At 70.0% G+C, this 12701-nt stretch overlaps 3 protein-coding genes across 4 annotated transcripts; 2 read left to right on the top strand and 1 right to left on the bottom strand.

The window, feature by feature from the left end:
• The first annotated feature begins 35 nt into the window (after positions 1 to 35).
• On the top strand, positions 36 to 4993 carry DHPS (deoxyhypusine synthase). Of its 2 annotated transcripts, none has more exons than XM_065655027.1 (9): positions 36 to 283; positions 388 to 549; positions 1485 to 1606; positions 1675 to 1771; positions 1879 to 1965; positions 2044 to 2149; positions 2260 to 2363; positions 4424 to 4549; positions 4629 to 4993. In XM_065655027.1, exons 1-9 carry the CDS (start codon positions 83 to 85, stop codon positions 4758 to 4760), a joined length of 1137 nt encoding a protein of 378 aa, XP_065511099.1. In that variant the 5' UTR covers positions 36 to 82; the 3' UTR covers positions 4761 to 4993. The 2 variants fall into 2 exon arrangements, with proteins under 2 accessions (XP_065511099.1, XP_065511100.1); XM_065655028.1 differs by having other exon boundaries at positions 2283 to 2363.
• Positions 4976 to 11322, bottom strand: WDR83 (WD repeat domain 83). The gene is made up of 9 exons (XM_065655029.1): positions 11206 to 11322; positions 10538 to 10658; positions 10357 to 10462; positions 9587 to 9635; positions 7774 to 7900; positions 7634 to 7701; positions 6537 to 6645; positions 5420 to 5534; positions 4976 to 5337 (listed from the first exon to the last, which is right to left on the bottom strand). The coding sequence occupies exons 1-9, from the start codon at positions 11306 to 11308 to the stop codon at positions 5173 to 5175; spliced, it is 963 nt and encodes a 320-aa protein (XP_065511101.1). The 5' UTR covers positions 11309 to 11322; the 3' UTR covers positions 4976 to 5172.
• Positions 11323 to 11519: 197 nt separating this feature from the next.
• WDR83OS (WD repeat domain 83 opposite strand) lies at positions 11520 to 12422 on the top strand. Its single transcript, XM_065655045.1, has 4 exons — positions 11520 to 11601; positions 11685 to 11790; positions 12118 to 12215; positions 12304 to 12422. The coding sequence occupies exons 1-4, from the start codon at positions 11567 to 11569 to the stop codon at positions 12368 to 12370; spliced, it is 306 nt and encodes a 101-aa protein (XP_065511117.1). The 5' UTR covers positions 11520 to 11566; the 3' UTR covers positions 12371 to 12422.
• Positions 12423 to 12701: the final 279 nt, after the last annotated feature.

The following is a 12701-nucleotide window of genomic DNA, read 5'->3' on the forward strand; positions in this document are numbered from 1 at the left end:
TAGAACCGTGGACGCGCAGGCGCAGTGCAGCGCGGCGCGGGTCCGTACAGCATGGCGGCGCAGTGAAGCGGCGGGAGCCCCGATGGCGGCGCCGGGGCCGGTTCCCGCCGGGGCGCTCCGGGCCGTCCTGCGGCCCAGCGGGGCCCTCCCGCCCGACAGCCTCCCGGTGCGCGGCTACGACTTCTCGGGCGGCCCGGACCACGCGGCGCTGCTCCGCTCCTTCCTCACCACCGGCTTCCAGGCCACCAGCTTCGCGCAGGCCGCGGCCGAGATCCGGCGGATGGTGGGTCGGGGTCCCGGGGGTCCCGGCGGGTCCGGGGGTTTTGGGGGGTCCGGGGGGGTTCCCGGGGGTCCGCGCCCGGGCCGCGCTGATGCCGCCGCCCGCAGATCGCGGCCAAGCTGCAGCCGCTGAGCGCGGAGGAGCGGGCCCGGGCCGCGCTGGCGGGGCCGCGTCCCCCCTCGGGCTGCACCATCTTCCTGGGCTTCACGTCCAACCTCGTCAGCTCGGGCGTGCGGGAGGCGATCCGGTACCTGGTGCAGAACAACATGGTGCGGGGGACCGGGGGGACCGGGGGGACAGGGACATGGGGGGACACGGGGGTACCGGGGGGACCAGGGGGACCGGGGGGACACGGGGGGACAGGGACACGGGGGGACATGGGGGGACCGGGGGGACACAGGGGGACCGGGGGGACACGGACACGGGGGGACACAGGGGGACAGGGACACGGGGGGACACGGGAGGACCGGGGGGACACGGGGGGACAGGGACACGGGGGGACCGGGGGGACACGGACACGGGGGGACATGGAGGACACGAGGCGACTGGGACACGGGGGGACTGGGGGGACCGGGGACACAGGGGGGACCGGGACACGGGGGGACGGGGATATGGGGGGGACCATCCGGTACGTGGTGCGGGGGCACCAGGGCATGGGAGGATATGGGGGCACTGGGGACACGGGGGGATATGGGGGTTCCGGGGACACGGGGGAATGGGGACACGGAGGGGACCATCCGGTACCTGGTGCAGAACAACACGGTGCGGGATGGGGGCACAGGAGGACATGGGGGGACACGGGGACACGGGGGATGCTGGGACACCGGGGGCTCTGGGGACCCCTGGGGGTTCTGGGGACATTCCAAGTGGGGGGGAACAGGGACACTGGGGACATCGCGGGGGGAGCTGGGGGTCCCCGGGGCGTCCCGGGGGGGGGTCCCGTTCCTGACGTGTCCTGGGGGTCCCCGGGGCATCCCGGGGGGGTCCCCGTTCCTGACGTGTCCTGGGGGTCCCCGGGGCATCCCGGGGGGGTCCCCGTTCCTGACGTGTCCTGGGGGTCCCCGGGGCGTCCCGGGGGGGTCCCCGTTCCTGACGTGTCCTGGGGGTCCCCGGGGCGTCCCGGGGGGGTCCCCGTTCCTGACGTGTCCTGGGGGTCCCTGGGGCGTCCCGGGTGGGGGGTCCCGTTCCTGATGTGTCCCCGCAGGTGGACGTGCTGGTGACGACGGCCGGGGGGGTGGAGGAAGATCTGATCAAGTGTTTGGCCCCCACCTACGTGGGCGATTTCAGCCTGCGGGGCCGGGACCTGCGCCAGAGCGGCCTCAACCGGTACGGGGGGGCTCGGGGGGGTCCCGGGGGTCGCTGTCCCCTCCCCGCTGTCACCATCCCCTCCGCAGCATCGGGAACCTGCTGGTGCCCAACGACAATTACTGCAAGTTCGAGGAGTGGCTGATGCCGCTGCTGGAGCGGATGGTGGACGAGCAGGAGAGCCAGGTGGGGCGGGGGGGCCCGGACGCCTGGGTCCCCTGCTGGGTGTGGGGGGGGGGCCCGGACACCTGGGTCCCCGTTTTGGGGGGGTTTTGAGGGTTGGGGTCCCCCAGGGCGTGCGCTGGACGCCCTCGCGGATGATCGCGCGGCTGGGGAAGGAGATCGACAACGCTGAGTCCATTTGCTACTGGGCACAAAAGGTGGGTTGGGGTCCGGGGGGGTCCCAGGGGGGTCCCCGCGGTGTCACCGCCCCCCGCGACCCGTCCCCGTGTCCCCAGAACGGGATCCCGGTGCTGAGCCCCGCGCTGACCGACGGCTCCTTGGGCGACATGATTTTCTTCCACTCGTACAAGCGCCCGGGGCTGGTTCTGGACATCGTGGAGGGTGCGTGTGACCCCCCCCGGACGCCGGGGTCCCCTCGCTGGGGACCCCCCTGTCCCTGTCCCCCCGCGGTGACCCCCGCGGTGACCCCCGCGGCGCCCCCGTCCCCCCAGACCTGCGGCTCATCAACACCCAGGCCATCTTCGCCAGGAAAACCGGGATGATCATCCTGGGCGGGGGGCTGGTGAAGCATCACATCGCGAACGCCAACCTGATGGTGAGGGGACGCCGGGGGGACACCGGGGGGACACCCTGGGGACACCGGGGGGAGACACTGGGGACACCCTGGGGACACCGGGGGGACACCGAGGGGAGACACTGGGGACATTCGGGGACACTAGGGAGACGCTGGGGACGTCCTGGGGACATGGGGGACACCCTGGGGACACTGAAGGGATACCTGGGGGACATTGGGGACAGGAGACACCAAGGCGAGACACTGGGGACATCCTGGGGACACCCCAGGGACAGGGGACACTGAGGGGACACCCTGGGTACAAGGGACACTGAGGTCACCCTGGGGACACCCTGGGGACACCCCGGGGACATTTGGGGACACCGGGGAGACACTGGGGATGTCCTGGGGACGCTGGGGACACCCTGGGGACACTGAAGGGATACCTGGGGGACACTGGGGACAGGAGACACCAAGGGGAGACACTGGGGACATCCTGGGGACACCCCAGGGACAGGGGACACTGAGGGGACACCCTGGGTACAAGGGACACCAAGGTCACACTGGGGACACCCTGGGGACACCCTGGGGACACCCCGGGGACAGGGGACACTGAGGTCACCCTGGGGACACCCTGGGGACATTTGGGGACACCAGGGAGACACTGGGGACATTTGGGGACACTGGGGAGACACTGGGGACGTCCTGGGGACACCCCGGGGACAGGGGACACTGAGGGGACACCAAGGGGACATGGGACACTGGGGACACCCTGGGGACATTTGGGGACACCGGGGAGACGCTGGGGACGTCCTGGGGACATGGGGGACACCCTGGGGACACTGAAGGGATACCTGGGGGACATTGGGGACAGGAGACACCAAGGCGAGACATTGGGGACATCCTGGGGACACCCCAGGGACAGGGGACACTGAGGGGACACCCTGGGTACAAGGGACACCGAGGTCACCCTGGGGACACCCTGGGGACACCCCGGGGACAGGGGACACTGAGGTCACCCTGGGGACATTTGGGGACACCAGGGAGACACTGGGGACATTTGGGGACACTGGGGAGACACTGGGGACGTCCTGGGGACACCCCGGGGACAGGGGACACCAAGGGGACATGGGACACTGGGGACACCCTGGGGACATTTGGGGACACCGGGGAGACGCTGGGGACGTCCTGGGGACGCTGGGGACACCCTGGGGACACTGAAGGGATACCTGGGGGACATTGGGGACAGGAGACACCAAGGCGAGACACTGGGGACATCCTGGGGACACCCCAGGGACAGGGGACACCGAGGTCACGCTGGGGACACCCCGGGAACAGGGGACACTGAGGGGACACCCTGGGTACAAGGGACACTGAGGGGACACCAGGAGGACACGGGACACTGAGGTCACCCTGGGGACACCCTGGGGACATTTGGGGACACCAGGGAGACACTGGGGACATTTGGGGACACTGGGGAGACACTGGGGACGTCCTGGGGACACCCCGGGGACAGGGGACACTGAGGGGACACCAAGGGGACATGGGACACTGGGGACACCCTGGGGACATTTGGGGACACCGGGGAGACGCTGGGGACGTCCTGGGGACGCTGGGGACACCCTGGGGACACTGAAGGGATACCTGAGGGACATTGGGGACAGGAGACACCAAGGCGAGACACTGGGGACATCCTGGGGACACCCCAGGGACAGGGGACACTGAGGGGACACCCTGGGTACAAGGGACACCGAGGTCACGTTGGGGACACCCTGGGGACACCCTGGGGACACCCTGGGGACAGGGGACACTGAGGTCACCCTGGGGACACCCTGGGGACATTTGGGGACACCAGGGAGACACTGGGGACATTTGGGGACACTGGGGAGACACTGGGGACGTCCTGGGGACACCCCGGGGACAGGGGACACTGAGGGGACACCAAGGGGACATGGGACACTGGGGGCACCCTGGGGACATTTGGGGACACTGGGGAGACGCTGGGGGGGACATGGGGGACACCCTGGGGACACCGAGGTCACCGTGGGGACACCCTGGGGACAGCGAGGTCACCGTGGGGCCGCCCCTTTGTCCCCCCCCAGCGCAACGGGGCCGATTTCTCCGTCTACGTGAACACGGCGCAGGAGTTCGACGGCTCCGACTCGGGCGCTCGGCCCGACGAGGCTGTTTCCTGGGGCAAGATCCGCGCGGACGCCGCCCCCGTCAAGGTGGGGGGGTCCCGGGGGGGGGCGCGCGGGGCCGGGGGGGTCCCCGCAGCCTCATTTCCCGCCGCGCCCCCCCCCCCAGGTTTACGCCGACGCGTCGCTCGTGTTCCCGCTGCTGGTGGCCGAGACCTTCGCGCAAACAGCCGAGGCCTTCGCCGGGGGGGGGGCCGGCGGGACCCCCCCACCCCGGGGTGACCCCCAAACCCCGGCGTGACCCCCCCACCCCACCCCCAGAGGCGGGAGCCCCGTCCCGGGGGGCCGCTCCTGCTTTGGGGGCGCTGAGCCCCCCACTACCTCTGCGGGGGCTCCTGCCCGGGGGGGGGTCCCAGGGCTCCTGTGTCCCCCCCCACGTCCGTCTGTCCCCGCCACGTCTGTGTGTCCCCCCAGCACCGTATTTATTTGCTCAAATCAAGTCAGGTCGCTGCCCCAATAAATCACTGCGGTTCCTGCACCCGCCTGGGGGGTGTTTGTTTATTTCCCTTTGGGGGGGCCCCCCAGCCCCGCACCGTCCCCCCCTCCTCGTCCGTGTGTCCCTCACACCTCCGTCCGTCTGTCCGCGCTGCCGCTGACCCGCGGCGGCTCCGGCCGCCGGGGTGGGGGGGGGGGGGCGTTTCTCAGCGGGGGGGTTATTTGTCGCCGGGGGGGTCCCCGCTGTCCCCCCCCGCGCCCTCCTCGTGCCCCCACAGCTGCACCTGCCCCCCCGTGGCCGCCAGGAGCTGCGGCCGCGCCGGGTGCAGCGACAACGAGCCCACGGCGCCGCGACCCACGGGCAGCCGCAGCAACAGCGAGCCCTGGGGGGACACGGGTGGGGGGTCACGGGTGGGGGGGGACGCGGGGTGGGGGTCCCCCTGCCCCCCCCCCGTGCCCCCCCACCTCCAGCAGGTCCCACAGGTAAACGTGTCCGTCCTCCGAGGCCGCGGCCGCGTGCGCGTCCCCGGCGCCCAGGGCGCAGTCCAGCCGGTACGAGCTGCTGCGGTGGCCCCGGTACCTGCGGGGAAACGGGGGACCCCCCTGAGCCCCCCAAATCCCTCAGGAGCTCCCGGATCCCCCCCAGTCCCCCTGAACCCCCAAATCCCCCCCAAATCCTCCTGGAGCCCCCCAGACTTCCCCAGCAACTCCCCGGTTTTTGGGGTACCCCCCGTTTTCGGGGTGTCCCCGTTTTCGGGGTGTCACTCCCCCAGCAGCTCCCCCGTTTTTGGGGTGTCCCCGTTTTCGGGGTGTCCCCGTTTCTGGGGTGTCCCCATTTTCGGGGTGTCACTCACTCCCCCAGCAGCTCCCCCGTTTTCGGGGTGTCCCCGTTTTCGGGGTGTCACTCACTCCCCCAGCAGCTCCCCCGTTTCTGGGGTGTCCCCGTTTTCGGGGTGTCACTCACTGCCCCAGCAGCTCCCCTGTTTTCGGGGTGTCCCCGTTTTCGGGGTGTCCCTCACTCCCCCAGCAGCTCCCCCGTTTCTGGGGTGTCCCCGTTTTCGGGGTGTCCCTCACTCCCCCAGCAGCTCCCCCGTTTTCGGGGTGTCCCCGTTTTCAGGGTGTCACTCAGTCCCCCAGCAGCTCCCCCGTTTCTGGGGTGTCCCCGTTTTCGGGGTGTCCCCGTTTCTGGGGTGTCCCTGTTTTCGGGGTGTCCCTCACTCCCCCAGCAGCTCCCCCGTTTTCGGGGTGTCCCCATTTTTGGGGTGTCACTCACTGCCCCAGCAGCTCCCCCGTTTTCGGGGTGTCCCCGTTTTCGGGGTGTCACTCACTCCCCCAGCAGCTCCCCCATTTCTGGGGTGTCCCCGTTTTCGGGGTGTCCCCGTTTCTGGGGTGTCCCTGTTTTCGGGGTGTCCCTCACTCCCCCAGCAGCTCCCCCGTTTTCGGGGTGTCCCCGTTTTCGGGGTGTCCCTCACTCCCCCAGCAGCTCCCCCGTTTTCGGGGTGTCCCCGTTTTCGGGGTGTCCCTCACTCCCCCAGCAGCTCCCCCGTTTTCAGGGTGTCCCCGTTTTCGGGGTGTCACTCACTCCCCCAGCAGCTCCCCGCTCTGCGCATCCAGCAGCCGCAGCACCGAGTCCAGACTGGCGGCCAACGCGCTCTGACCGTCCCGGCTGCGGCAAACGCTGCTCACGGGGCCTGGGGGGACACGGGGGGACACGGGGGGTCGGGGGGCCCCCCCACCTTGGGAGCCCCCCTCCCGGTTTCGGGGAAACCCCCCGGGCTGTCCCGAACCCCTCGACTCGCTCCCAATGCAGTCGCAGTAAAGCGCAGGTTGTAGCGGGGATTTGGGGGTGTCCCAAGAGCCCCCCCCATTTTGGGAGCCCCCCCACACTTGGGAGACCCCCCCCCAGCTTTGGGGGACCCCCCCGGGCTGTCCCGATCCCCCTGACTCACTTCTAATGCAGTTGCAGTAAAGCGCAGGTTTTGGGGTGTCCCGGGGGTTGGGGGACATCCCAGGAGCCCCCCCCCCGACTTTGGGACCCCCCCCAGCTTTGGGACCCCCCCCAGCTTTGGGGGACCCCCCCCCAGCTTTGGGGGAACCCCCCGGTTTTGGGGGAACCCCCCTCAGTTTTGGGGACCCCCCACACTTTGGGACCCCCCCCAGTTTTGGGGGCCCCCCCCAGCTTTGGGAGACCCCCCGGTTTTGGTGGACGACCCCCCGGTTTTGGGGGACCCCCCACACTTTGGGACCCCCCCAGCTTTGGGAGACCCCCCCCAGCTTTGGGACCCCCCCCCAGCTTTGGGAGACCCCCCCAGCTTTGGGGGCCCCCCCCAGCTTTGGGAGACCCCCCCCAGCTTTGGGACCCCCCCCCAGCTTTGGAAGACCCCCCAGCTTTGGGGGACCCCCCCAGCTTTGGGACCCCCCCCCAGCTTTGGGAGACCCCCCAGTTTTGGGGGACCCCCCCAGTTTTGGGGAACCCCCCAGCTTTGGGACCCCCCCCAGTTTTGGGACCCCCCCCAGCTTTGGAAGACCCCCCAGCTTTGGGAGACCCCCCCAGCTTTGGGAGACCCCCCAGTTTTGGGGACCCCCCCAGCTTTGGAAGACCCCCCAGCTTTGGAAGACCCCCCAGCTTTGGGGGACCCCCCCCAGTTTTGGGGACCCCCCCATCCCGCCCCGACTCACTCCCGATGTAGTCGCACAGCAGCTGCCCGGCGCGCAGGTCGTAGCGCCGCACGCGGCCGTCCACGGAGCTGCGGAAAGCGGGGGGTCAGCGCCCCCCAGGAGCCGCCCCCCTCGCCCCGGGGGTCCCGGGGTCCCCTCACCCCGACAAGATCTCGTGCCGGGACACGGCGACGCTGGTGACGCCGTCCTTGGCCTCGGCCAGAACCTGCAGCGCGGCCGCGCGGCGCGAGCGGCAGTCCCAGCAGCGCACCGACGAGTCGATGGAGCCTGCAGCGGGCAGAAACGGGGGTCAGGGCAGAAACGGGGTTCAGGGCAGAAACGGGGTTCAGGGCAGCAACGGGGGGTCAGGGCAGAAACGGGGGGTCAGGGCAGAAACGGGGGTTCGGGGCAGCAACGGGGGGTCGGGGCAAAAATGGGGGGTCAGGGCAGAAATGGGGGGTCAGGGCAGAAACGGGGGGTCAGGGCAGAAATGGGGGTTCAGGGCAGAAACGGGGTTCAGGGCAGAAACGGGGGGTCAGGGCAGAAATGGGGGTTCGGGGCAGAAATAGGGGATCAGGGCAGAAATGGGGGTCAGGGCAGAAATGGGGGTTCGGGGCAGAAATGGGGGGTCAGGGCAGAAATGGGGTTCAGAGCAGAAACGGGGGGTCAGGGCAGAAACGGGGTTCAGGGCAGGAACGGGGGGTCAGGGCAGAAATGGGGGGTCAGGGCAGAAACGGGGGTTTGGGGCAGCAACGGGGGGTCAGGGCAGAAACGGGGGCTCAGGGCAGAAACGGGGGGTCAGGGCAGAAATGGGGGGTCAGGGCAGAAACGGGGTTCAGGGCAGAAACGGGGGGTCAGGGCAGACACGGGGGGTCAGGGCAGACACGGGGGTTCGGGGCAGCAACGGGGGGTCAGAGCAGAAATGGGGGTTCGGGGCAGAAACGGGGGGTCAGGGCAGAAACGGGGTTCAGGGCAGACACGGGGGGTCAGGGCAGAAATGGGGGTTCGGGGCAGAAACGGGGGTCAGGGCAGAAATGGGGGGTCAGGGCAGAAACGGGGTTCAGGGCAGAAACGGGGGGTCAGGGCAGAAATGGGGGGTCAGGGCAGAAACGGGGTTCAGGGCAGAAACGGGGGGTCAGGGCAGCAACGGGGTTCAGGGCAGAAACGGGGGGTCAGAGCAGAAATGGGGGTTCGGGGCAGAAATGGGGGGTCAGGGCAGAAACGAGGTTCAGGGCAGCAACGGGGGTTCGGGGCAGAAACGGGGGTTCGGGGCAGCAACGGGGGGTCAGGGCAGAAACGGGGGGTCAGGGCAGAAATGGGGGGTCAGGGCAGAAAGGGGGTTCAGGGCAGAAACGGGGGGTCAGGGCAGAAATGGGGGTTCGGGGCAGAAATGGGGGTCAGGGCAGAAATGGGGCTTCGGGGCAGAAACGGGGGGTCAGGGCAAAAATGGGGGGTCAGGGCAGAAATGGGGGTTCGGGGCAGAAATGGGGGGTCAGGGCAGAAACGGGGGGTCAGGGCAGAAATGGGGGTTCAGGGCAGAAATAGGGGATCAGGGCAGAAATGGGGGTCAGGGCAGAAATGGGGCTTCGGGGCAGAAATGGGGGGTCAGGGCAGAAACGGGGGGTCAGGGCAGAAATGGGGGGTCAGGGCAGCAACGGGGTTCAGGGCAAAAACGGGGGTTTGGGGCAGCAACGGGGGGTCAGGGCAGAAACGGGGTTCAGGGCAGAAATGGGGGGTCAGGGCAGCAACGGGGGGTCAGGGCAGAAATGGGGCTTCGGGGCAAAAATGGGGGGTTAGGGCAAAAATGGGGGTTTGGGGTATAAATGGGGACTCAGGCTGTACATGGGGGTTCGGGCTGTACAGGGGGGTTCGGGGTGCAAATGGGGGTTCGGGGTGTAAATGGGGTTCGGGCTGTACAGGGGGGTTCGGGGTGCAAATGGGGGTTCGGGGGGCCGGGCCGGCAGGGCCCCTCACCCGACACGATGACGGTGGCCTCTTCATTGAACTGGACACAATTCACCTTCTGCGGGGGACACGGGCTGAGCGGGACCCCAAACCCCCGAGCGCCCCCCAATTCCTCAGTGCCCCCCAAATCCCCTTGGCGCCCCCAATCCCCCCACAGCCCCCCAGTTTCCCCCAGAGCCCCCAAATCTCTCCGGTGCCCCCCAAATCCTCGCAAACCCCCCCAGAGCCCCCAAATCCCCCCAGTGCCCCCCAACCCCCCCAGAGCCCCCAAATCCCTCTGGTGTCCCCTGAAACCCCCTGGATCCCTCTGGTGCCACCAGCCCCCCCAAATCCCCGCAGTGTCCCCCAAATCTCTCTGGTGTCCCCCAGATTCTCCCAGAGCTCCCAAATCTCTCCACTGCCCCCCAGATTCTGCAGAGCACCCCCAAACCCGTCCAGTGCCCCCCAAATCCCCCCAGAGCCCCCAAATCTCTCCGGTGACCCCCAAATCCCCACAGAGCCCCCAAATCTCTCCGGTGCCCCCAAATCCTCGCAAATCCCCCAGAGCCCCCAAATCCCCCCAGTGCCCCCCAAACCCCCCCAGAGCCCCCAAATCCCTCCACTGCCCCCCAGATTCTGCAGAGCACCCCCAAACCTGTCCAGTGCCCCCCAAATCCCCCCAGAGCCCCCAAATCTCTCCGGTGCCCCCCAAATCCTCGCAAATCCCCCCAGAGCCCCCCAAACCCCCCCCCCAGAGCCCCCAAATCCCCCCGGTGCCCCCCAAACCCCCCAAATCTCACCCCCGCGTGGCCGCGGAACTTGCGGAGCACCCGCCCGGTGCCCACGTCCCAAAGCGCCACCGTCCTGTCCGCGCTGCACGAGCAGATCTGGCTGTTGTCAAAGGAGCTGGGGGCCCGGGGGGGCTGTCAGAGCCTGGGGGGGCCCCACGCGGTTTTGGGGTCCCCCCCGTGCCCCCCTTACCCCGCGGCGTCCAGCACCTCGTAGCCGTGGCCCTGGTAGGTTTTGAGGGGCGCGCCCGTGTGGGGGTTCCAGAGCTTGAGCGTCTTGTCGGAGCCGCACGTCAGGCAGTAGTTGCCGTCGGCTGGGGGGGACGGGGGTGTCCTGAGCCCCCCAGGGACACCCCCAGACCCAGGGACACCCCCAGAGCCAGGGAACCCCCAGACCCAGGGAACCCCCAGACCCAGGGGACACCCCCAGACCCAGGGAACTCCCCAGAACCCCAGGGACACCCCAGAACCCCAGGGACACCCCCAGAGCCCCAGGGAACCCCCCAGACCAGGGAACGCCCCAGAGCACCCCAGGCCCCCCCAGACCCAGGGAACCCCCCAGACCCAGGGGACACCCCAGAGCCCCCCAGACCCAGGGGACCCCCAGACCCAGGGGACACCCCAGAGCCCCCAGACCCAGGGGACCCCCCCAGACCCAGGGGACACCCCCAGACCCAGGGAACCCCCAGACCCAGGGGACCCCCAGACCCGGAGGACACCCCCAGACCCAGGGAACCCCCAGACCCAGGGAACCCCCAGACCCAGGGGACCCCCCCCAGACCCAGAGGAAACCCCCAGGGCCCCCCCGGTCCCGTCTGTCCCCCCCGGTCTCTGGTCCCCCCCCGGTCCCCCCGGTCGCACCGTTGAACCGCACGGCCCGCACCGCCCCCTGCCCGCACTCCAGCGTCCGCAGCCGCCGCCGCGGCAGCTCCGGCGGGGCGGGACGGGGCCGCGGGAACGCCATGGCGGGAACCGGCCGGGGGCGGGGCCGGGGGCGGGCCGCGGGAACGGCATGGCGGGAACCGGCCGGGGGCGGGGCCTGGACTGGGGGCGGAGCCGCGGCGGGTGGAGGCGTGGTCTGGGCGGAGCCAGGGGCGGGGATGGGGGCGGAGCCAGGGCGGCGGGGGCGTGGCCTGCGTTGCGCCGGGGGCGGTCCCGGGGCGGGGTTAGGGGCGGGGCCTGCGCCTGTGTGGGCGTGGCCAGTGGCGGAAGTGGCGGGAGCATGGCGGACCCGCGGCGGCCGGCGCGAGTGTCCAGGTGGGACCGGGGGCACCGGGCCGGGGGGAGCGAGCGGCGCCCCGGGGCCTCGGCACGGCTGACGGTGCCGGTACCGGCCCCAGGTACAAACCGCCGGCCACCGAGACCAACCCGGCGCTGGAGGATCCGACCCCCGACTACATGAACCTGCTGGGGATGGTGTTCAGCATGTGCGGGCTCATGCTCAAGGTGGGGACGGGGGCGCAGGGACCATCACCGGGGACAGGGGACATCCCCGGGGGTGTCCGAGGGGACTCGGGGGGAACAGGGGGCTCGGGGGGGCGGGGGGGACAGGGGTGTTCTCAGGGGGGACAGGGGGGGCAGGGGGCTTGGGGGGGACAGGGGTGTCCCCAGGGGGACAGAGGGCTCGGGGGGGACGGGGGGGGGACACGGGTGTCCCCAGGGGCTCGGGGGGGACGGGGAGGGGACAGGGGTGTCCTCAGGGGCACAGGGGGCTCAGCGGGGACAGGGAGATCAGGGAACACAAGGGTGTCCCCACACGTCCCCACCCCCCAGCTGAAGTGGTGCGCCTGGATCGCCGTCTACTGCTCCTTCATCAGCTTCGCCAACTCCCGCAGCTCCGAGGACACCAAGCAGATGATGAGCAGCTTCATGTGAGTGTCCCCGGCCTGCGGAGGGGACAGCGGGGACACGGTCCCGGTGTCGCGGGGGGGCTCTCAAGTGTCTCTTTCCCCCCGCCAGGCTCTCCATCTCGGCCGTGGTGATGTCCTACCTGCAGAACCCCCAGCCCATGTCACCCCCCTGGTGACGGACAAGGCAATAAAGGGGGCGTGGGGACAATAAAGAGGCGCAGAGCTGGTGGTCGTTGTGGTTCACGTGTCCCTGGGGGGTGGATCCTGCTCGGAGCCGCCGAGTCAGCGGGCAGAGCGGGGGGATGGACCCCCCGGGTTTGGGGGAGCCCCAGGGACCCAGTTTGGTGGGAATTGGGGGGTCTGGGGAGGAGGAATAGGGGGGAGATGAGCTGGGAGGAGCCCATTGGAGGAGAGAGCTGCCCGTCTCGCCCTCTCCGCCCATCACGCCTCGGCGGGGGCGGGGTTCCGGGAGCTGCCGCTCGTCATTGGCTACCGGGCGTTCTCCCG

Source organism: Caloenas nicobarica, chromosome 36, assembly GCF_036013445.1.
Source record: "Caloenas nicobarica isolate bCalNic1 chromosome 36, bCalNic1.hap1, whole genome shotgun sequence".
Lineage (NCBI taxonomy): Eukaryota > Metazoa > Chordata > Aves > Columbiformes > Columbidae > Caloenas > Caloenas nicobarica.